Here is a 25399-nt window from a genome sequence, read left to right on the forward strand (position 1 = left end):
CAAATAGCAAATCAAAAGATACTCTGATGCAGCATCCTCACTCTCTCATTGCGTCTCATCAAAAGAGAATAAAAATAAAAATCTCCTTTATTACATTTAATTCTGAAATTCAAAAATGCGTATCTGAGCAAGACAATTTTCGCTCTCTGTCCATGACTTTAGAAGAAAACTAAATGATTTTTAGTACCGTAGGAAGACTTGTGCATATGACTAAAGCTCCACAGTCTGACACAGATCCCTTCCAGATGAACTGTGGAGCTAGCAGTGTTTTCTTTGGGGTAAAACTGCAAGACCCTATAATCTTTAATAAAGCCACCTCATCTTTAAAACACATAAACGGAGATTTTGGTGGGTTTCTTAGGCTACAAGCAGTTTCTCTTTAAGCTCTGTTAAGTAGGATACCTGTTCATCTGCTCCTCACTGAAAACCATGACAACAAAAAAAAAAAAAAAAAAAAAAAAAAGAAACTCCAAAGCAAAGCACAAATGGTCTCCGTCCTTGCATACATTTCACTTGTGCTACAGCCAGTCTGAAAGACATCACCACAGAAACGAGTCATGCGGTGTAACACCCCTGCTGCTGTTGTTGCCTCAACTTTGCACTTCTGCAGATAACATCCTTGTGGGTACTCGCTGTACGAGCTCAGATCAGAACATCACAGGATTCAAGCAGCAAGGGCCTCCACACACTGATTCCTGACCACTGCCTTCCACATGACGTCCCCAGCACTATGCCAGTCTTGGCATAGTGATGATTGCCATAACAAGAGCACTGAATGGAAACTGATTCAGACACACATTTTAGTATGTTTTCCAGTACTTTTTCTTTCCCTGGCTTTACTGCAACTCTTTAGTATGAGTCACTTTTAACATAATTTAAAATCTCACCTTGAGTGAGGCCAACTTCTGGATAGAATAGCTGGGCAAGGTCAAGCTAAAAGCCACCCACACAGCTGAACAGAAGTGTCTTCCCTTACTGGGCAGACATCACATCCAAACGCCTTGGAGCTGGCAGAGCCTGTCCTCTCAGACACAGTTCTTCTTTGACTTTCTTTTCAGGGTGAGAATTTTTTTTACTCTTAAATACTGGCAGAATTCACAGACTTTCTCACCAGATATACACCCCGTGTCTTTATAAGCTCACACATAGTGGCATAACCCAACCACATCTCTTGCAACTGCCATTAAAACCCTCCATATGTCTTCATTTGGGAAGCAAGTTTTCTTTTTGAGTCAGGAGTTAAGTTCACAGCCTCTCTGTCAAATAAACAACATGTCTGTTGTCACCTGGCTGCTGAGCAAGCCCTGTCTTTAAAAGTATGCACTCAGTGATTTTAGACATCTATTTCTCAGCCTTTCCTTCCGCTGTCATGCAGCAAAAATCACGCTCCATCTTGATTATGATGATTAACATTACTATCCATCTCCTGCAATTTGAATATTTAAATAGTATTCTAGCACTACCAAGGAAACACCCCTATTGCACTGAATGATCTCCAGTCACATCTCAAGGGAAAGTATTGGCAGAAAGTACTCACAGTTCAATCAGACAAGATCAAGAAAGGAGGATTATAATCCTCGCTTTACAGAAGGGGATTTGACGCTCACAGATTAGCCCACTTCTCCAGGCCAGAGTGCCGGTAGGCCGTAGGCATGGCAGAGGGCAGGGGTCCAACGAGCAACACCACCACCCCCTTCCAAGCAGGGGACACTTAACCAACACCAGCAGTGCACACATTCCCCATCCCAAAGTACATTCAGCTGAACTTCTAATTGTCAGAAGACTGAAAAAATGGTTGTCAAGAGTGTTGGGGTCACAGCCCAAAGCTAAGAAGAAACTAATTTTGTGCATTCATGGAACTTGGTGACTTTGCCATTTTTTGTACAGAAAACATCACCATAATATTTCACTTAATACTAGCATTCCAGAATGGAATGTCCCAGAGAAAGTTAACCCAGAGACAGTAATGAATAGACACACAGAACAAGGCTTGTGTGTAAGATATAACTCCATATCAGAAAGACAAAGAGTACCTCTATGATGCAATGGATGTAAGGGAGAACATCAGGGCTACAGCAAAAGAGACAAGTTTGGACCTCTGAAAAGGATCACAGTCATGACCGAGTTCAAAAGTGAGCATGGAGACCATCCACTTAAACATGAAAAGCCAGGCCAATCCCCCAGAACGCAAGAGGAAGAGGTTATAATAGAACAGCAACTCAGCAAGTGTCTTGGAAAAACAAAGGGCCCACAAAACATATTGCTTGAGTGGGGCCTTCTATTTGCATAGCTTACTTTGGGAATATAAAAACCAGAAAACATCCAAAGCCTGTAAGGTAAGCCTTTACGGGTACAGGTAATCACACAGACTTGTTTGTCCCAAGGAAAGATAAGAAGGAGAAAGTGAAAGTGAACTGAGGGTTCAGCAGAGCTTTCATCTTGAAGATTCCCAAATTCCCAACTATAAGGCTAAGTAGGAAAATATTTAACTTTAGACTTTGGGTGGCCCTTGGAATCAAAATAATCACAAAAGCAATCCCTGTTGATCCCCGTCAGGCTGCCATGATGGCAGCTGTACTGAATAAGAGTCCCAAGGAGCAGAGCCTATGGGAGGGCAGAGCATGGGGCGTCTGCAATGTGTGACCACCTGCCAGACAGAAAAAGAAAGAAAGAAAAAAAAGCTGGTTTTTTTGCCCTGTTTTTTACTGTATATTCTTTCCATTTTTTTCTTTGCTAGTGAAGAGACTACACCTTCTTGCTACAGAAGTAGCTCAAGATCAGGGATCTGCTCCCAGGGACCTTCGGAGCTGACGTGACAGCCTGGGATGTGGCACTCGTTTGCAGACTTCCGTATGTAAGACTGTGTCATCTACCACAGCCTGCAAAGGTCGTTATGAAGTCCATAGAAAGTCAAACAGCAGTGAAGAAGGAAGAAAGTGTCTTTGGCACAGTATCAGGAATAAAATGCCTTTCTCAAAGGCATTTGTGGGATATCAGGCAGAGTGAATTGGAATTAGGATGAGGAATTGTGCCATTAACACCAGCAACAGATTAAGCACTGATGATTTTCCTTGTGTATAAGGTGGAAGAAGACAAGTTAGGTATTGTGTGTTTATTGAAGCAAGAAGGTTAGAGATAAGATATAATCTAACCAAATCATGGAATGCAATATGGGAAAATAGTCAAGAGTTACAGAGTCTGAATCAGTGGGTTTGTCTAATATCTCTAGGTACAATTACCCCCGACGCAAAACAATTACAGAATTTCAGAGAAGGAGAACACCAGGTGAAGTGGCCCTGATCCTTCATTAGTTGAGTAGCTTTAAAGACAAGAAAGGACACCTGCACATATCCAAAGCACTCAAGCAGCAGGAGGAAGACACCTCCAGGAATTTTGGAGTGTACAAATTTGGCACCAGGAAGTCCACTTTCTTTGCACAGAAACAATTCAGATGGATTCAAACATTTAAATATTTTCTAGGTTTCCATTCCAAATCTATGAGCATTTTCACTTCTTTGCTGTTGAAAACAACCATCTTATTATACTACAGTACTGTCTGTGTGAAATGCAGAATTTTGTAACGAAATCTTGTTTTCTCTTCTGAGGTCATCCACACTCAACCCTTAAGAGTTGACTCTCTAGGAACAACAGTGATGAGGACTAATGTGGACTATCTTCAAATCCCTACAGCCTTGGTTTTCACAAAGATTTTAATTTTTTAATTTATTTACCTTTTTATTTGGAATACACCAGCACTGTTGAGGGGGATTCTAAAGAAATAACAGCACATTATGAGTCTGAATAGGAAATGACTGGAGAATATAATGGAGTTCTGGACAATACATCTGAGGGATGTCTTTAGAAGAGCTCTTTTAAAGACCAATTTTGGGGAGGAATTGGGAAAACCTAGCCACTCTGTTGAAAGGGATAGAAGGGCAATGAATTCTACTGTAGGATCTCTTCTTTTGCTGACTCAGTGAAGACACATTTGTCATTCAAAGACAAATTAGAAAAGGGCATGGATCGTGCTACATAGATGCTTCATCTCAGTTATCAGCCAGGTACAGGCAGCTTCCAACACATCTACCTCCAAGTGCATCTGAAAAAAAAGCAATCTCTTCTGGTAGATGTGGACAGAACGCCTTTGTCAAAATTTGAGTTTGAGCAAATACGGCAAAGCGGTTTAGCACAGGGAGGATTTGTCCCTGCAGAAATTGACACAAATTCCTTTAGGACAGGGGCAGCCACCCCAACCACATAGCTGGGATTGGAAGCAGAGAGAATTAGGGAAACTGGAAGATAACACTGTGGCCTAATGTAAACTCTTAAATCTGCTGTAAACAGAGCAGTAACATTGGCACACAATAAAACTGGTATGTGTCACTGCACTCCCAGAAGCAGGTGTAGGGAAGGACAAGACACATGAGTGGATTTTTGTCAACTCTGAGAATTTGGTTTGAGGAAAAATCCAAGCTGACAGAAACTGTGGCATTTTAGGTAGCATTCTAGTGATGGAAGGTAAGCTGGAGAAATCATGCAGGAGAGAATACTGGGAGATCAAGAGGAAGGCTCCCATTTGATGTTCTGCTTTGCACATGGCGCAACTTGGGAGTAGCAGCCTTGAGAAGGCAGCATTCCTGGATGTTCCAAGTGCAAAGACCAATACCCACAAAAGCAATTTATTAGGAAGTTTCTGACATGCATATCTTTAGGAACATACATCTGCCATTTTCAAATACATGGTTTAGGAAATAGGAATTATTACAGGCTTAAGTTTAGGGATATGTCTCTTTCCTTCTTTAGCTTTGGGTCTAAAAATAGAAGTTTTGCAAGTCTAATCTTGTGAGAGATCCTGAAAGAGAAAAACCTCTGCACATCATGGGGCTGCCCCTAACAAGCCCTTTTGGGTCCAGATGTAGTCCACAGAGAGCCAGTTCAAGTACATCTGGACAGTGTTCACAGAGCTGCACATGCCAGGAGCAGTTCTGTCAAGTGATGCTGATGGTCCAGCAGAGAATTAGCCCCCTGTGGTCTATTAGCTCTGACCATACTGGACTTGAGCTGACCAGTGCGGAGACCCTGATGTGATTCCAACTGCAGTGGAGTGCAGATTCCTGGAAATCATTTGTGTCTGTACAGGACATAGCCAAATAGTCCTTCCGAGCACAGTTCTGGAAACACAATACAGAGAGGCTAACTACCTCTGCAGGAACCTCTTTGGGACATTAAGGTCATGTTTAGCCAGAGCTCATAGCCCAGTAGGATCCCAACTCACTCTTCCAGATCTTCTCCAGTATCCCTTCATCATTTCCCTGTGTCCCTGTGCTCCTCTGAGAGAGAGGTCTGCTCTCTCGCAGAACAGAGCCTAAGAAGAACATCAGTATTGAGTGAAAGCTAATAAATCCCCCCACAGAAGCCATGAGCACTATGCAGAGGCATACATATGGCCTTGCAAGAGCTTGCCCTGATCTGCCTGAAGAGCACTGTATCAGAGCTAACACACCCTCTCTATTTACAAAGGGACCAGAGCATCTTCCAAATGATAGCATTTCTTAGCTTCCTACTCTTCTGTGGGTTTTTGTCCAGCTGAGTTCTAAAAACTTTTTAAATTTAATTTTCTTCTTCATCTCAGGTTTGGAGATAAATAAGTCTCCATGTTGGGATATACTACTTAAGGTGGATTCTTCTTGGGTTTGGTAGTCCCACAACACACTGACACAACTGCAGCTCTGACCTGTGTCGTAGGTTAGAACTTTATTTCCCGGACTGGGCAAGCTCAGCAGGCTGGAACTGCCTCCAGCTGCCTGGGAGGAAGAGGAGTCTGGTTAGAGAGCAGTGCTCACAGGCCTCTGCAGGAAAAGTGACTTGAGTGTATCTTCACTCAAAAATCCCAAGGACCAGCTCTTTTCCTCTGTCACTACCTTTGCTCCTTCCAAGGACTTCAAAGTGCACACCATAAAACTGGGATGGGCTGGTCACTAGCACATACAGACTCTCCCCCTACTACATGTTTTTTAGGCATTATCACAAAACAAGTAAATAAAGACAGTGCTTAATAACTGAAGGGGGAAAAATAAAAGAGTATGGCCCAGCATCACAGCCAAGGAACCTGGCATACCAGCTACTAAAAGGCCACATGGAAGCACTGAAATTAATCTTAATTCATGGGATGAGATTTTCATAAGGGTTAGGTATCCAGTGACAATGTTTAAAAAGTAAATGCACAAAGAAATAATATGCCTCCAGAAGTGTAACAGAAAGATTGCATAGAAAGTTATGCATTATGGATTATTTAGCAATATCATAGCACAGGCTCCAGCAAAAAGAGTGAAATCATCCCTATCTTTCCATTTGTCGGCAGAATTTTAACAAGGGGCTCCTGGGAGCTCTTGGGGGCTCCTCCATGGCTCAACAGACAAATTAACTCATCAAAGGGAAGGTAGGGATGATTAACTAAAAAGAGCCCCCTCCAGCCCATCACTGGTACATGCCTATTTCACCCAGATGGTGTTCACCTACCTGAAACTGGTAATGAGAGTCTCAGATCGGATTTACAGAAAAACATATATAATAAGGTGCCGCAAGAGTGACATGATAGGAGTTATTGGTCTGTGATGCTCCACACTGCGCCAGAGGCAGCAGAGCTGTTTTGTAGCGTTAGCCTCTGTTTTGTAACATTATCCTCTCCACCCGAGAGATTTCCTGCTGCAAATAGGGGACTTGGTCTTCAGAGAAACATTTGACCTGACCCTTCCTACAGGAGAGTGGGATCAACAGCAAAGAAAATGACAAGACGTGGCAACACTCCCATCACACACAAGCAGAAGCACTTTGACACCCTTTCACTGGAAATGGATGAATGTTTCTGCAGTGTTAAGGAAAAAAATCCACAAGTTTTTTTTGCTTTTTCTCAGATGCAGTTGACGTGACAATTGCCAATGTTTTGCCTGATGTCTTCATACTTATGCGAAGAGTGATTGCTGGGCTTTTAAGGACAGTCAATACAGCCAAGAAAATCCACACCAGTCCTGGTGAGAGAAAAAACAGTGAAGCAAACACAAAACCAGAAAAAGAATTTCAAAAATGCCTAAGTTTCCCCTAGACAAGTAGAAAGAAAAGCCTATTTCTCCTTTGTATATGCCAGGAGGGTCAAACGCCTAACAGAGCACATCCAACCAGAGGTCAGGAAGCATGCACTTCTGTTTTCTTTATTAAAATAATTGCATATGCATCCATTTCAACCGGACAACTCTACAGTTTCACTAGTCCAACATTAAGCCTGTGAAAACGGACAAGCTCAGTACCTGTGGAAGCTAAGATTAGCCCAACAAGTAGGTTTTCTTCTATGAAAATTTGTCATGAAAACCAAGACCAGACTGAGAACACTCCTGACTGCCACCCATCTTCCTCTGAAAATGAGGATTTGGCAATAGTGGGATTCTAGCTATATACAAGCATGTCTCAAGGAAATTCCATAGTTGCTTAGGACTATGGGCTAAGATTTTCAAAATGGGATCAGAAACTCCTTACCAATACTAATGAAGTAATTTTAAGGAGGGAAGAAACAGCAGCAGAGGAACATAGAAACACTTCCTCAACTTCTTGTTCCACGTAGTCCTTCCTGAACAGGTTGGGTTGGGCCAAATGGCCTCCTGACGTCCTTTCCCACTTCAACCACTCTGAAAAAGTGCTCCCCTGCTCCAAGTTCATTCTTCATCCTTTACCACCCATACTGTCACCTGCACTACCTGGCTGCCTACACCTCACCAAGAAGCCCTCTTAAACTGGATACCAACAGACCAAAGATCCTCTTCACTCCATCTCAACACACAGGGCCTGGGAGACTGGAGAACATTATTGCTAGATCTAGCTAGCCAAGTAACACGTATTTACAAGCAAAAAAAAAAAAGAATCCCTAATACTAGAAGAGTTCTAAAACTCTCGTAATACCTGTTTTTCACTTCTGGTCACTGACTGCTCTGTGGAAATAAGCAAGTCCACAGCATTCTCACCAAAGTAAAAATCCCAGTGAGATGTCTCACTTCCATATAACATTTATTACCTAAGGTCTCTGATGCACTTCCTGAGTCATTATGTCACTGCTTATACAGCAACATGGGAGAAGAACAATTGGATCTTTTGCAGAGGTTCTGGAGTACTTTCAGAAAGAATTTTTTGTCCTCCATGAGAAACTACCATTCCAGGAGAAAACTCCCATTGTTTCTTTTAGCAGATTATATGGAAGTTCCTCTGACCAAAACAATCCTCCAGCAAACCATTATCATCACCTCCTTGACAAGAGGTGAGAAAGTTTTCTGTTGGGGTCCCTCCCCCTGCCATGGAGCCCTAGGAGAGGGGCCCTGGGGGGGAGACACGGGGTTTCCCTGCCCCTGCTCAGATTCATTCCCCATTGGTTGGTTTGGGTTCCCTGATAACGCCAAGGACCCTCGGGTCCCGTGACTGAGGAGTTCCTGAGCTGAGCCCCGGCCATGCGGCTGGAGAAATAAACATCTCTGAAACATCTACCACGAATCTGTCCATATATACTTCTTTTCCACGGGACTCCTGGTTTGATATATGCGTGTTGCAGTATTCCCCGCTGTAACAGTTTTCTACCCAATTTCTCTATTTTTATTCAAGTGTATCTCCTGTAGGAGAGATCTGCAGTCCCTCACACCGTTTGATGGCCTGCCCCTCCAACTCCTGATAAAGATTTACTCTCACTGAGCCTTCAAGGAGCAGCTATGGCATCAGGCAGAAGTGTAGAGGTGTAGGAAGTTCTCCCTGCCCATTCGACACCTCCAACCCTGTAATGTGCTTGGAAGGGATGATCCTCCTAAACTTTACATAATAAGCTGGATGGCTGTGAGCAGTTCAGGCAACTCAAGCCTGTCATAAATCAACAAGACAACAACACTTGCCTGAGGCTGCCACCGTGGCTGCTCACAGAAAATACTCTGTTCTCCTGATTATCGTCTTAGTGATTAGAAGTACCCATTACGGACCAGCACCCCATTGTGTTACTCACAGTAAAGCACAAAAGCACAGATGTGTGTGAGGAAATGGAAGTATTATTCTAGTGCATCACACAGCTCACGCTTCATGACAACACCAAAATCTCAATAGGTTTTGGGTTTGTGCTTTCATAAACAAAACCCAGTGATTACTGCATGTGGTAAAAAGCAAACTCCAATCATGGCCCTTCAGACTCATCACTGCCACAAAGTGCTAATTAATTTCTCAATCATTATGAAGCAAGACTGTTGCTCTGTTGTGTCAGAACAGAAAATTCAGCCAAAGCAACCAGCTATGCGTTGCAAAGGGGATGATTTCCACCGAGACCTGAACCCAGCTTCCATGGCTGAGTGTGCCTGCACACGCAGTCAGAGCTCCATGCCTGCCAAGGCTGCAGCCCATCACTTGCAATGGCATTAGGATCCTGTATGCACCTGCACAAAGCTACCAAAATAAAAATCAGACACTGGAGAAAAAGAGGCCTATAAAGGTGGCAGGGGGCACTCCTCCAGAAAGGCTGCAAATTTCCAGTGCATCTGAGGATTAACCACAGTAGTACAAAAAGAGCTACAAGTAGGTAAGTTTTCACAGACACATATACACTCTCCTTTGTATTTTTTCTCTTTTCATGGGGAAAAAACCAGTTCAACATGATTCAATACCAAAACCTTCTCCCTGCAACAAATATGCTCTGTGCAACTTCCTCCTCCTGACCTACACATGCACAATAGGTTAGTGGCACTAAGAAAAAAAGAACTCCTGAACGAAGCCTTGTGATAATTTTATCCTTCTGTAATGACATGGGCCAGAGTTAATGTTAAGTGGGATGGGGCAGCAGGAAAAGAGCATGCCAGGGTTAAGATGGACCATTTAGTAGCAATTAGCAATGATGCATTGTGCAAAAATAGCAACAATGAAAAAAAAGAAAAGAGGTTACGCTAGAAACAAAACCATTAACGAAAATAAGTTTAATTTCACCAATTAGCATTTGTCTAAGAAAGGCAAACTTTCCGTTGCTGTTGTAAGCCAATGGGGAATTAAAAAAACAGAAGAATCTTACCACAAATATTTACTTTCCACTAGCAATGAGTCTGGGAGTGTTTTTCTAACAAAAGACAGAGCTACTGTCCCACATTTTTGTGACCCTCTCTGTAGTTCCAGGGAGAAAATATTTAGTTCAACATTATCGTAAGCTAGAATATGGCTCTATTTATGTGACAAGTTGACAACATACAATTTCATGCTTGTTGAACTGATCTGTGTTATATATTCACTGCAAATATTATGAAGCCTCACCATTATAAATATGAAACAGTATACACTTATTCAAAATAACTCCAGCAGTAGCAATTTATAGCTCGGTTGTTTGTGTGCTTATGAAGTCCAAATGCCACCTTAAGAAGCTGCATCTCACTAAAACAGATGTGGAGTGTGACTGTGACCAAAGTGGATTTAAGATGACCTCTGTGAAAGGAGGCTATTACATTTTTGTTTGCATGGCAGCTGACACCAGTTCGTATTTAGCTACGTAGCCAGTGGGAACACAGTGTAACACAGTGTCCTCAAGGGCTGGTTTTAACACAGGCCAAGACATCCATCTAATGACCTAATTAGCTTACTACTGTTCTGGTGAGTGCTGGTCTTCCCTCTTGGAAAAGGACAGGTGCTCTCCAGAGCAGCAGCATAGTGAGTATCTCAGGCCATGGCTGCTCCAGGTGGAATGTCTCCTTAATGGGACTGTGAAGTGGATCAGTCACATTTTCTTGATTGCACGCCTGGGGAACGGTCTTGGTGGCCGCACACGTCAAACAATAAACTCTCAAAGCAATTGTTTTTTGCTCATTTGGGACTTCTTTCCTGCCTGAAGGTTTCAACCAACATGCCAGGTGGCTCTTGCATTAAAACAGAGATGTGTTTAGACAGTTTGTAGTTTGTCCAAGTGGGCAAGAAAAAAGGAACAGCAGCACACCTTGGTAACACTAGATACAGAGCATTTGCATAAACTCTTTCCAATTACATAGCAGCTGGTTCAAGTAAAATAAATTCCACTTACTGCTTGAGCCTTTTTAAATGTCAGCATAGCTAATCACAGATCATCGTTTACATACATCATCCCACACAGACACGATGTTATTGTGCTGGTCTCCTATTTAGCAGATGTAGAGCCCTGAATCAGGCCAGAGACACTGGTAAAGGTAATGCATTCAAACACACAAGAAACATGACATTGCTCCATTAGGAATATAAAAATTCTGGCACTTTTGCCAAGTGTCTGCTATTTTCTTTCCCTGGAAATGAGGGTCTTCTTCTCGTTTCACAAGTGGGTTTTATGATACATTGTTACCTTTTATCATTCTTATAAAGTTTCCTATCCCAAATCTGCATCTTTTGCCTTTTATGTTTATTGTTGTATTAAACCTACGACGTTGTTTCACTACTAAATCTATCCCATAACCACGCACTGTACATTCATTTCTCTAGGACCCCAGTAGCTATTACCTGTTTGCTTTTATGATCTCTTATGAACTGTTAGGAATAACAATTTGCAGGAAGGTTTGTAAAGTCATCTCAGCCTGAACTCAGCCTTCCCCTTTTCTACCATACAGTGATACTCTCCTCTCTACAATGAAATCCCATTTGTCATAGAAGCAGTTCATTACAGGATGCATTTTAGAGGGATGCGAGTTCCCAAATACATGTGCTTATCATGTAAAACATTCCATGTGTGTGAATCTGAATTTCAAAAAAGCCTGCTTATTAGAGAATGAAAGTACATGTTGATACGACTTGGTCCTGTGTTGCTTCCAGATTCACCAGTATGCGCTACTCTACTGCCCAGAGCCATTTTGTTCATGCCCTCCAAGGCCTCAGACAGGCTGCTATGTGGTGCATGCAATCACAGTCCTTTCAAGCACTTTGATAAGCTTTATTCTGCCATTATGCCATCTAGAACATTAAACACAATGTTTAAGTTCTATGTTAAATCACGATCAGCTCCTATTAACTGTTCCAAGCTCCTCATTTTTATCAACAGTTACTTTATTAAATCCTTAATAATATAGATGGAATAGTTAGTTAATTTGTGTGTTGAGCCATGGATGTTAATTTGTAAACATAATAACATACTGCAATCATTTGCATAATAGCATTTTAATCTTTTTAGTAAAAGCTGTAATTCCCTACAAAGTACGCTGCAGTAGAAACTAAGTGACTATTGGTAATAATAAAAAAGGCCTTAAAATTCTGATCCTATTATAGTGTTGGAACATACCCAAACTGCTACCATAATCTCTGAAATGTTACTGTTCTCTGATTTAGGTGTCTGTGTCAAGAATAAAAATGAAGTATAACTGGTAGCAGTAGACTATTTCCTAAATGTAATTTAGTATTCACTAAGCACCAGCACTTTGCAAATAGCTGTGAGGCTTTCCTTCAAAGTTCAGAGCTCTAGTTATGCATATTGTGTGAGGTACACCATGCAGCTCACCTCCAGCCTCTGTTGTGCTGAATAGATGGCTATGATAAATCATGCTGATTTGGCACTGAAGGGCATCAGCCATCAAGGATTTGACTACTGTGTCTTTTTTTCCCTGAGATTATATCTCCTTGAACTGCCTGCCCAGGGCTACTAGTTTTGGAGAAAATTAAAAAGTGGAAAAAATGCTAGGGAAGGCCACTACATTAAGTCTATATAAGCTCAGTTCTCTGGAACCCATTAACACCAGTCACAAGACTGGCAAAGAAAACACTGGTGGGTGTTTAAAAGTCAGGCCAAGTCATTTTACGCAAGATCTGGTAATTCATTAATCAATCTGGCTGCAAACCTTGAATGAATAACCTGCAATGGTGAAAGAGACTGGCAGCACCACAGAACATGAGGGATCTTATAATCTGAACCAATGCAAATTACACTGGTGATGTTTAAGGCTTCCCTCAACACTCATCATCTTCCTGATAAAACCCCTTCCAAATAAGTAAGAAATCATTTATCTCCATTAATTCCCCTGCTGCCAGAGGAAAGACAGTCTGAATTTTATTGTGCATTTCTTTCCCTCCTCAAATTCTCATTGCTTGTAATACAGCCCTTTTTGGCAGCCTACAATAAAACATAGCTATCTTTTTAGGCTTTCCAAATACATGGCACATAGAATGGCCTTGAGAATTAACCTGGGATACACCTATACAAAACAAGTAAAAAGAAAGTCATCAAATATAGTGAGCATCTCTTTGGAACACAGAATCATGTAAATAAATTAAATCTGCAGAAGGGCAAGCAATGTGGGTTTTCTGAAGTCTTTTTAAAGGCTAAAAAAAGTGTTTTGCCAAGTACAAGATTTATGATTTTACACAGGTTCGTTGTACTTTAACAGGTTATAGCCAATCTATGGGCTGCATTTTCTCTTACCATCAGCTGAGTTACTTGCAAAAAATGCCAACAAACATCCACCATAGATATCTTCCCTCTCCATAATGCTAGGCATGGATCATAAATAACTTTAAATATGACTAATCTTACATGATATGGTACAGTATATTTCAAGATGCCTCAAGGGACAACAGTTCTCGTGAACACAAAGCCTTCTCACTCATGACACATCAAGTTGTATGTTTGTTCATAATTTCACATAGCATTGGCTTTGAGAATGAAAATTTAACCATCTTGATTTTCTGAAAGTAGCCAAATTAAAGTTTTTGCAAATACATTTTTTTTCAACTTTAGTTCTTCACAAAACCAAATCACAAAAGTGAATGGTGCAGTCAACCATCTAAATAACTGGTCTTGGGTGACTTGTTAACTATTTACTTGCATGAACTTGTGTCAATAGACAGTGCCCTGAGGGGCAAGAACTCCTTCATTTTATCTTTTCAAACAACAGGCAAAGAAAATTAGGTGAAAAACAGAAGTGATCAAGCTGTGAACAGAAAGAAATCACCTAATTCATAATGTACCTACGTACAAACATTGGCAAGAAGAGCCTCTGTGCTGGGGCAGTAAAGGCTTGATTCGAGACTCATATGGGTTACGCTGGCATGTGACCAGAATAGTGGAGTGATGAATTAGGTGTGCCTGCAAAATGGTGTGTTTTAATCCTAGAGTGAAGGCCAGTATCTCATCACACCTAAGCGGATGAGAACAGGGATTTATACTCAACACTTACATACTATCTAGACTAATTGGACCTTTATCTCACTTGGCTCCTGGTTGCTACCGTAACTATTAGTAATTTCTAGCCTGGGAGACTCCCATTGCCACTGGGAGTGCCTAAGCTTGTGGGTGCTCAGCTCAAGTGAGCTTTCAGGAACACAATTTGCAAAAAGACTGAAAATTCACTTTCTGAAATACAAGCCTTTCTTTAAAAAAAGTGCACCAGAGACACTCAGGAACTTTGTAAAGGGCTTTTGGACACTGTCCCTCACATAGGCAATGCCACACGTACTGCATTAATACCTCAAAGGAGAGTGTGTTTCCTTCAAGGCTAGGTTTGCAATTCACACCGTACAGCTTGTGCAAGTAATGCTGCTCGTGTACTTCCCAGCATTTGCTTGACATTCTGGTTCTTTCCACCCCAAATAGGCTGTATTTCTATTTTTGTATGACAATGCCTCATCTGGAAGCTTAAGTTAGATAAAACATACTACTCCCACAATGATAAGAGAGAAAAAAAAAGTTAAAAAAAGGTATAAAAAGAAGTTATTTTCTTTTTAAAAAAGCCATTGAGGATCAATATGCAAAAATCTAGTGATCGCCAAATGAGAAATTGCACAAAACTTCCATCCTCTCAGCTAAAACAAAGAGTTCCTCACAGAGTATGTGAAATAGTCTCTGGAGGAAGAAGACATCTTTTTCTGATCTTGAGCACCCCCAGTTGTCACATTACTGAGCGGCAGAGGCAAGAAATAGTGCAAAGTATCCAGCTGCACAGTGGAGAATGGGGACAGGGTTAATGTACAGGAGGAGAAAATAACTGTTTCATTCCCATCTTCCTAGGCCAAGCAACCAAGAATGTAAACACAATACTCTAAGAAGCTGAAAATAGTCTAATTTTGCACTGCAGTATTGTAAAATACCATTAGGGCACAATTTGTCTTTACAGGTTAAGTATGGGCCAAGCTGTGATGAGACAGCAGTGCAGCCTGCAGCTGAAGTCAATGAGTGTGAGGAAAGAAAACAACAGAATTTGTGTGTTAGGAAAGAAGCGGCGTATTTCATTTCCAAACAATTACTTCTGACCTATTGCTTGCTGTGTAGATGCATTCCACTGGCTGCATTGCCCCTGCTTCTCCACATCTATTCCCCTGTTTCTTCCCACTGGAGCAGCTCACTGTCAGACACACCCAAACATGCCCATGAGATGTTGTCCCCATCACTATCTCCCAATGAGGTTAACTACCAGCCTATCTGCTTGTCCTGCTGTTTGCAACATGCTTCCATTTTCAGAACACGAACTGTTTCCTATACAAGGTGTGTAGGGGAATGGTCACTACCTATCCGAGACAACTTTACACTCAGCAGCTGTGGCCATCAGAGCAGACAGGCAGTAACACACAGGACAAGCAATGAGTCTGTGGTCAAGTTCCACTGGTTTTACTGGAATAATTTGTACGCTTAGAATTGGTAAATACGTAATTCTATTACTTATCTGGAGCTTGCACTTTGAAAGTCTGCATCTTCAACTGATTTTTCCTAAAGGAAAATGCCTCTGCATTTGGCTTTTGACAAATGTGGAAAAAATATGCACCCTCGGTTATAAAAAAAGCAAAACAAGTCTCCACACACTAGCTGCAAATGCGGACCCCGCCCCCCTGCCTCCCCGCTGCTGACCATCCAGACCTAGTCACCAACATGCCCTACCCTGCCTGAGGCAGTACAACTGCAATTCAAGAACCAGACCGGGTTTGGAAACTTTGTAAAACAAAGTGTGGAACATTACACTACTAAAGAAAAAAAGAGGGCCTAAGCCCAAGGCTTTGCAGGGCTATTTTGATTCAAATAAAATTAATTCCAAGTTACTTGGATGTAAATCACAGAAATTAAACAGAGAAGACCAGTTTCTGCTATCAGTTACACTTGTATAAATCCAGAGCAACTCATCTGCATCAGGGAGATCACTGTGGGTTTACAGCTGTATACAAAGAAAGGAGAATTTTATTCAGGACATCAAATCTTAGGTAAGCATTTTACTATACTATTTCAGTTAATTTTTTCCAGCCTTTAAATTCTACCATGATAATTCGGGGCTTTCCGGAACCAGCAGGCTAGCTGTACTTCCTGGAACTGTGGTACCTGGTGTGTGAGAAACAGCACCCACAGCTTGCTCTTGTACAAGGTCTTCCTGCCAGCTAATCAATTTATTGTCCAATTTCCCAGTCAGTGAACGATCTATGGCCTCTCCTATCAACAAGGAGGGAAGGAAGTTAGGGCTTAGGAGGGGCACGGCTGCCCGAAACCACAAGGTGGAGAATTATGAAGGCTTTACACAACAAAAGAAAGAAGACTCGAGACAAAGAGACAGCAACTCTCCTCTTGTACACCCTGATCCCCAATGCGAAACTGGAAAGAAAACAATTAAATCTCTCCTATCACCCCTTGACTTTTACTTTTAGATTGCTCTCCACCAGGAGATCTATGAAACATCACAAAAGCTGAGTTAGTCCCTGAGCTACTGACAACCCTCACTGCCTTCTCTGCCACACTCACCCTTCCTCTCCCCTATACATAAACAAATTGTGGACCTCTCAATTTGTGTGCAAGTAACTTGCACAGCAAGGCTCTGAGTGGTAAAAGCCTTTACTAGAAATGTTCCAGCTACTCATCACCCAGCTGCTGCGCAGCGCTCTGCTTCTTGCTGAGGAATTAGTGGAAGACAACAAATGAGTTTCGACTTCTGTTTTGCTCTGTAGCTGACAACAGTGTAACCCTTCACAGTGACGCCACAGGGCAGTGTGCTCTAGGCACTCTTTAGCTGTTTCCTCCAAAAATCAGAAGTGCCATTTGAATCCTTTTAAGGCTTTCCCTCCCACACCCCTCAGATTGCAGGTCTGGTTTTGATGATGAGGATTGTAGGAAGCAGTCAGAACCCATAATATATCATCAGGTTTCTTGTCTCTTAATGGCAGAAAAATAGTAAACTGTTGTCCACCAGGCTAACGAAAAAAAATCAGAAAAAAAAGCAAGCAAGGACTTTGCAACATGCACTTGCATCATCTTGCCTTACCTCAAATATATTGGCGGGTTCATTGCTGTACTGACTGGAGATGATCTCTGACTGGTCACTGTACCACTTGAGTCCCCCCAGAAAGCTGTCCGCATCCAGGTCATTCACATCTAGTTCAGAGAGGTCAAGTTCTGGGAGATCTGGGCAAAGAGGCTGGTCTTCGCCAACCAGAGCAGCACACTGCAGGATACAGCAACACAGAAATAGTTTCATTAATTACCAGGAATCTATTAACTAATATCATGTGATAAGAATTAAGCCTCAATTAAGCTATGGCACAGGGGCACTAGGATTGACTTTGTTTTCTGAAAAAAGAAACACATAGTATTTGGTCATTGTTAGCTCTATATAGGTATGTAAAGGGGCGGGGAAAACAGCAGGGCATAAGCTGCCTTCTCTATCACATCTCTGTCCAGGGACAACGACGTTCCTTCTCCCTATACCATTTCATAATAACCACATTCAAAGCTTTAAATCCAACAGCAGAAGCCAAAGCATGGCCTTATTCTCCTGTTTGAGAGTGAACCAGTGCAGGTAGAAGTTACAGATGAATACCTCTGGGCAAGGTCTGTCACGAATTTCCTGCTACATTCAGGTTAAAGAGGCACAGCCTGCTACAGCCTTCAGCCCTGGAGGCTGGCTCAAGCTGGAGACAGTCACACTTTCACTTCTACAGAACCTTACTGTTATCCTTTCAGCCACTCATGATGGTGGCCACCATATGGACATAAAAAAGTATGGGTTAGTGACACTGCTGGTGCTCTTTTCCTGATGCACGAAGCACAGCCACCCAGTCAGGCATAAGGGTCCTGGCAACCAAAGTGTGGCTTGAAATATCCCTATATTCTCCTCTGGATGACAGGCATAGTTAGTTCACGCAGCCTTTCACCTGCTTGGTGTGAACACATCTATTATCCCAGCCGGTTTCCTAAATGTCCCCAGAGAGAAGCTGTACTGAGAGAACCAAATGGGTTTTCCTCTTCTGGCAGCCTCTGATTCAGTATTCCTAAAAAAGGGTCTGTGAAATATTTTGGTTGAGGCCGTAAACAAAGTCTAGTCTGCAGGAATCCTCTTCAGCAGTGCAAAATGTTTTTGTCTGCACAACTTAGGAAGAGAGTGGGGATAAATAAAAACAAACCTGGAATAAGTGTCCTTTTATATGCCAGTATGAAGTTAGATAGGGTATTGACTGACCTACTAAGGAAGAAAAAATTAATAACATACATCCACTTCAACACAGCAATTGAAATGTTAGAGTATCCACCAAAACCATTTCCTAATTATAGAAAACACATAGTAACAGTTTGGCAAATAGCTGAGTCCCATATGTCAATGCTGCTCAATTAAGCAATTCCTACTGCACTGTACCATGTATCCTTGTAACTCATCTCTGAACATCTACGTTGATACGGGCACGCTGCAAAGCACATGTGGAGCTGCAGAGGTACCAGGTGCTGAATGGTTAAAAGCCATCTAAAGTCAACTGAGTCTAAGGGCATCTACCACGAGTATTTCTAGCACTGTGTTAAGGATGGCCAACAGCAGGACATCCTCAACACCCGTCAGTTGACTGGGTGGTTTGACTGATTTCCCAACTTCTATTTGGACTGAAGTCAAGGGATAAAGCGCCACTTTCTGAAGGCACATTTCTGTAGGGCAGTAACAGTGTCCAGGGATGTGAATTGCTCAGTACTGCTTATGTCACTCTCTCAAGGACCGCCCTTTACAATAATGCAAGCGAGAGCTGCTGAAGGTGCATTTCATTGAGGTTTTTGTCCCCGGAATCTCGGTGCGTCTGCAGAGCACAGGCTGGATGCAGCAGCTCAGCCGTGAGCAAAGATTTAGTCTGCTGGCACGAAGACTCGGTGCAGCTGGTGTGAGCTATAATTTACTAGACAACTTCTACGTCTACCAGGACACTACAAGATAATCATAGAGTAGGCCAAGGGGCAAGGAAGCTGAGAGGCTGCAAAATGAGGCTCTGACACAGGAGTTGTTTTGTTCCTATTATTTAAGGGGCTGTAGAACTATAAAAAGTCAAAATCCCACTTAAGTAATCATAACTTTTTTTTTTTTAATCTCATTTTTTTTGTTTTGAGCATAAGGCAAAAAAAAAAAGAAACAATAAGGGTTTCCTCCTCCTTAGTGTGAGACACAACCTTCTGGCAGCAATCTTACAATACAGAGATGACCTTTTTTGATGCTTGGCCGAAATCTCTGATCTCATTAAAGGATAATCTAGTTTTTGACTGAAAAGGTAGACTCTCAGCATCATTCTCAGGTTTGTGTTCTGGAGGTCAGTAGCTTATAACTGATGCCACAGACTTCTAAAGTATCCTGCTGATCTGTTACTGCTTTCATTTATAAAAATAGCTTCACCCTGTGAACCACCTACTTAAACATGTTTACTTTTGGTAATCTGCATTTTTAAGTTCCTACAGTGGGCTTTTGAAGTAACATAAACAATGGTATTAAAAAAAAAATCCTGCTTATCACAGCTTTCATTTACCTATAGTAACTGCAATGTCACCTAAAAAACATAACTGCTGAAATGAAGTATATATGCCTTGTCAGTGTTGACATGGTAATAAAATCAATGTTTCTGAATATGACATTATGCTTCTGAGCACACAGAGCACATTAATCTGAGACACATTAGCAGCAAGTGTTCCTGTTATTAATTTATATTTGGCCTTTGGATGATGCCAGGTTTAACATTCCAAGTCCTAAAACTGTCCTCATCTGACACACTGATATTTACTGTTTGCCTATACATCTGTAACAGGTGCACCTGCATTGCTAGCACACGTTTTACTGTCTTCCCACTGTTATTTGATATGATAGTTATTCCATAACTATAGCCCTAATTTTACAGTAACATTTAGGAGGATAAAGCAGTCACTAAACACAAAAGGCTAATTACTGTGCGTTATTTCACTCCAACAGACCTTTTTTCTCTTAGTTCAGGCGCAAACAGTAAATTAGCTTAACTGCACTGATGGTAATGAATCATTATAATTAAGTATAATTCTCCATTAACCTTTTGGCTGGTTTTGTGCCTTTGAAGGTAAGTTTTAAAAAATTAAAAAAAAAAAAAAAGAAGAAGAAGACTGGACTTGTGCCATATTAATTATATTAATGAAAATATAATCTGTGTTTTATTTTTAACAAGTTTTTCAAAGTGCCAACGGGATGAACTCAGGAAAGAAAGAGAGACCTGACAAAATGTATGTCATGTGGATTCTATCAATCTTCGCAACCTTACTGTACATCACCTTTATTAAGCTGTGAAGCACTGGGGATGCTGATCAGCTACAGTGATGCAGGCCTTTATTAAACAACACACCATCCTGTCATTATGTGAGAGAGAATATAATACATTTTACATTGACAGCAAATATTAATGATTCAAAAAATGATATCTGCCCCCAGTACTTGCTGCCTGCATTATTTTAGCTCAGTAAAGGTGATCCCCTGAGCCAAAGCAGCACGCAGACGCTAGTGTTGCTACAGGAAGTGCAGTGCAGGAGCATATTGGCAAAATCCTACCCACAGTTAATCCATCCACCACACAATTAATACTAAGATCAAACTCTTTTCTTCTTTTTTTTTTTCTCTCTGCACTATGAAAAAGTCATTGACATAAATTATCTATTCTGTTACTAGCTTGAAATTACTGCAAGAACTCTAGTGATTAAAATAAATCTTCCATATTTCCATATAAGCTGGTTCCTCAATCAGCTCCTAGCAGCATTAGGAATAATACATGATGGAAAAATGAAGCTACGGCAGCTGAGACCCCGTGCTACAAGCCAGACAACAACCCACAGGATACTCCAGCTACTCAGAAACAATTAGGACTTTGGAGCCAGAAAGTCATCCACTTACTGCCTTGACTCATAATAGCTACAGGACATATGAATTATCCATATCTATTCCACTTTACCAAGAAATAAAAACAAGATAAGACCAATTACAATATGCAAACCAAAATCTGTGGATACAATGGCAAGCTGCAAATATTTAAAACATTACAAAATTACCTGAGAATCCACACACATGCTCTGCCAGATAGGAAAAATTTACTGGAGAACACGGAAATGGTTCACTTTAGATGGGTGGCTCTCTACAGCATGAACATCTTATTTAAAAAGCATTGCCTGTAACCTGTTTTTCCTTCCACCACTGCCCAAGGGGAGCATTTTAAGCACTTATTCCAAGCCCGAAGCCAGAGGATTAGTTCCTTTGAGCAGGTCTGTATTTGGGATTCCTCTCCATGGGATCCAAAGAAAGTTTGCCTCGCTTTGCAAGTTGCCCGAACTTTCAGGTAATGCTCCATTTTGCTGAATGCAAACATGCAGAAATCCTCAAACCTCACATTATACTCCAGAGATTACCACGGGGCTGCTTGCCTTTTTTTATTTTTTCCTTTATGAATTGTAGCCAGCAGAAGCTGTGGATTTGATGTATTGCCGTCTATTTTTACACAAGCAGCAGCAGCGGCGGCAGCAGCAGTAGCAGTTCACACAGTCCTGCATAAACTCTATTCTCATGGTTCATCCTGTTGTCTCTGCTGTACAGTGGGATTTAACCATTTCTTGGACTACTCAGATTGACTGCAAACCCTGCTCTACGGGGCATTAGCTACAGCGTCAGTATTCCAATACCACAAGTAGCAGGGAAACGTCTCCTTCCAGAAATCTCTTTTAAAAGCATCTAAAGCCAAACAACAGGGTATTCAACCCTGTGTGCGTGCTTCTATTCTGCAGCTGACAAACAAGGAAAAAACCTTCGACAGAGCACAGTGAAACCAGAAATTAAAATATGAAGCCATGAGTTAATTGTAACTTTTTTTTAAAAAAAAGAAATGTTAGCCTTATTCTAAATAAACATGGCATTTGTCCAACCAGGCCACTGAACGCCACTGGAAACGCTACTTCAGACACCGATTCATATCAATATCTTAGAGCATAAATATTGCATATGACGGGAAAGTGAGCCAGAGGCACATGAAAATAGTTTCCAACTGCAGGAGATACTATACTGATGACAGGAGCTCAGCTTTGATTTGCTCAAGGCATCGCAGAGTAACCTTAAAATAGAAAACTTACTGGAGTTAAGATAAGATAGGGACTTGTTTGCAAAGTACGCTGCCTCGGCCGTCCTGCCGGTGTCCTGCCGAGCCCACGGCCCCCGCAAGCTGCCGGCACCCCACGGCCGCCCGCGCCGCGCACTCCTCACCTCGAGATCACTCCATACAGAGTCCTGGTTGCACATGTCCCACGCCATCCAGCTGCGGAGCGACGGCAGGAAAGCTGGCAAACTACAGTCCAGAGGTAGGCAGGCAGGCAGCAGACACTCATGCAGGCAACGAGACCCTCTCTGAGAGTGAACCGAAGGCACCTGTCTTACTACTGTTCCCCGTCACATGACAAAGCTATTAAAAAGTAGGCTGGGCTGTCACTCATCCAGCCTTCTGGAGCCGCTGCTCCAGCCCGTGACGTCAGCCAGGGGCAGACCCAGCCTGAAGTGAAGTAAATCTTTGCAAAACCCGCTCAGACCTCGGCGGCCGCGGCAACCCGCTGTGATTCAAAGCAGATTTCCACGCCACACCTCCGGAACGCTGCTCCTGCCGTAGCACAGCTCCTATCCCTCCCCATATTTTTTAATTTCTTAGCTTGCTTTCTTTGTCTTCCCCCCACACCCCAGCACACAATAGGCAGAGCTGCGCTTATAATAAAGAAAAAGTGAAATGACTCCCAGCCGAGCTACAGCCTGCGTGCTCTGAGTAGCCCCAGCACAACCTTTCCAGTGCCTGCACCGCTTTCCCGGCGCTGTTCTTTAGAGAGGCTATCCCAGAGTTTGGCAAAAGTTACACCTCCTCCCAACATTTTTTGCGCTCGGGGTTTTTGCACCTCCCCAAGTATTTTAGTTAGGCTAATGGTATCTCGTAGACAATTGCAACTCAAGTTAGTTTTTCCACCGTAAATGTATTGGCACCCCGCCCCCCCCCCCCCCCACTCCCACCCACCCCAGCATTTCTCTGAAATGGACTCAGCATCTATAAAAAGCGTTCCTACAGTTATCTCACCTGCTCCGAGGGGGAAGCCTGATCCTGTTCCCAGGTGGATTACAGTACCTCTGAGCTGCTCTTTAATCACTTCTCTGTCTCAGCGCATTCCCCAAGAAACCATGGCTGTTACAAGGAACTGCCTCCGTCCTGCCCGGGACCGCCCTGACCCCCACCCGCCTCTATATAATCTGCCTCAGGGCGCATTTCTGTACCCTTCTGACCTGGACCCAGCGTTTGTTCATTAAAAATAAATAAATTTTAAAATCTCTTGTCGTGTGAAAAACCAGACACACTGTTAACAGACCTGTCTCCCCGTCAAAGCCTTTCCCAGACAATAGGGGCTGCTGCAAGTGCAACTGGTTTGTGATACCCCTTTGCACTGCATACGCAACAAACTCCATGTATCAAACTGAACTGCAAAATGTTGTCCACAACAGGGAATAAACCACCAAAAATAAAGGTCTTGTTTAACTACCCCACCTGCCTGCTTACTGTCTTAAGCTGCAGTTCTTTTAGTTATCTGGGTGCAAAAATTCTCGTGAAATGTAATTGCTGGTTCCCTTGTGCTGGGCTACCAGTCAAAGTTACAAAACTATAGCTTATCATCCTCCATGTTATGAAATATTCATTTTCATTGTTATTTGCAAACTTGAGTATTCTAAAGACTAAATGAATTCAATTATTATACCAGGCTATGGCAATTTTGCAGAGAGAAATAAAATAAATAAGAAGTACAATTCTTGAAATAGCCTTTTTCTCACAGACACTGGAACCTTCAGAAATGGTAGGAGGTCTCAGATATCTTCTTAGCTTATTTGTGTTTCCTTGTAATTCATTATTGCCAGTCCTGATAAAATGTACATTTTTCCAAGCTTGTGCTTCAGTTGCAAATCACATCACACTGTCATATTTTCACCAAGCACTGATGACAAAAATGGCATTGTTTTTACTTTACCTAATTAAAAAAACCACGGCAAAATACCGAATAACTACAGAAAGCCTTTCCTACAAATAATTAAATTAACGGTATTGCTTTGCCCTCATGACAAAAAAAACCTAATTTCCTTCCCAATTATATGCTGATTTAATGATAAAACTGCAGTAAATTATTAAGATCTGTGGCAAAGGTGAGTACCTCTACCCCTGAACAGTCAACTGTGAAATAATACTGGGTACCTGCGTGCCTGGAGTGGAGTCGGCTCTTATTAATTATTATCTGTGGATCCATGGTTGGTGGAATATTCTCCTTCAATACCTACTTATAATTGTGTTCATTGACTGTGCCGAATCCATCATCTGGTTTTTTTTGAAATTTCATTCACACCTTTTATAGAAATGTATTTACACTGGAACATTTCATATTGCTGTTTTGGATATTTTGACCTGCTCATGTTGTTTCTTATTTTCTACACTTCCACTTCAATGCTTTCCCTTCAAATTAGCAAGTTAACTGATAAATAGAAACTGTGACCTTAGTGGTGCTCTCACCATACAAGCTTTAGAGATTGAAGAACTTTTTTAGTGCACTATTGAGGGAGCAACCAATAGGTAATAATTGCAGAGCCCCCAGAGCTTTTCTACGGCCCTGTTTACATTATAGCTTGAACTTTGCTGGCAGTTCCAGTGTTACCTGGAAGAGATGCCAATCAAGTCTCCAACTACAAAAGACTGTGAGATTTCAACAAGGGTTCCCCATTGCTTGGGAAGAATTTTTTTTTTTTTTAACTGAAGTGTCTAAGTAGAAGCCATAGTACAAATTTACCCACTAGGATCTTTCTTTCCCATGTTTTAATGTGGGTTTTGACCCTAGTGCCCCAAGAAGGAGAAAAGCAAGGGAGACAGCTGCAGTGGTGGTGTAGTTTGGAAACGACGCAGCCTCCGCACATGCAAATGAAGCCTGTGAAACCCAGCCAGCACCTAAGCTGCTTCCTCAAAGGAAACCTTGTCTTCTGAACATTCCCTAGAAGCTTTAGCAATGCTCTTCCCTCTGTTTTGACAACACTAAAGAACTGCACAAACATCTTTTGTGGGGCAATAGCTAAGCACATACACACATGATATTTGGTTCCATAACAAACACATACAGAGAAAACCC

At 41.9% G+C, this 25399-nt stretch overlaps 1 protein-coding gene across 4 annotated transcripts in view; it reads right to left on the reverse strand.

The window, feature by feature from the left end:
* PPARGC1A (PPARG coactivator 1 alpha) overlaps positions 1-25399 on the reverse strand; it is a 368736-nt gene that overhangs the window by 46467 nt on the left and 296870 nt on the right. For 3 of the 4 annotated variants that reach the window (XM_048304122.1, XM_048304125.1, XM_048304126.1), the window contains exon 2: positions 17232-17411. In XM_048304122.1, coding sequence (XP_048160079.1) covers positions 17232-17411 — 180 coding nt within the window. Of the gene's footprint in view, positions 1-17231; positions 17412-22472; positions 22669-25399 lie in introns of those variants that run through there. The other variant, XM_048304124.1, reaches the window with a different exon arrangement.

This window comes from Corvus hawaiiensis, chromosome 5 (genome assembly GCF_020740725.1).
Source record: "Corvus hawaiiensis isolate bCorHaw1 chromosome 5, bCorHaw1.pri.cur, whole genome shotgun sequence".
Classification (NCBI taxonomy): Eukaryota; Metazoa; Chordata; class Aves; order Passeriformes; family Corvidae; genus Corvus; species Corvus hawaiiensis.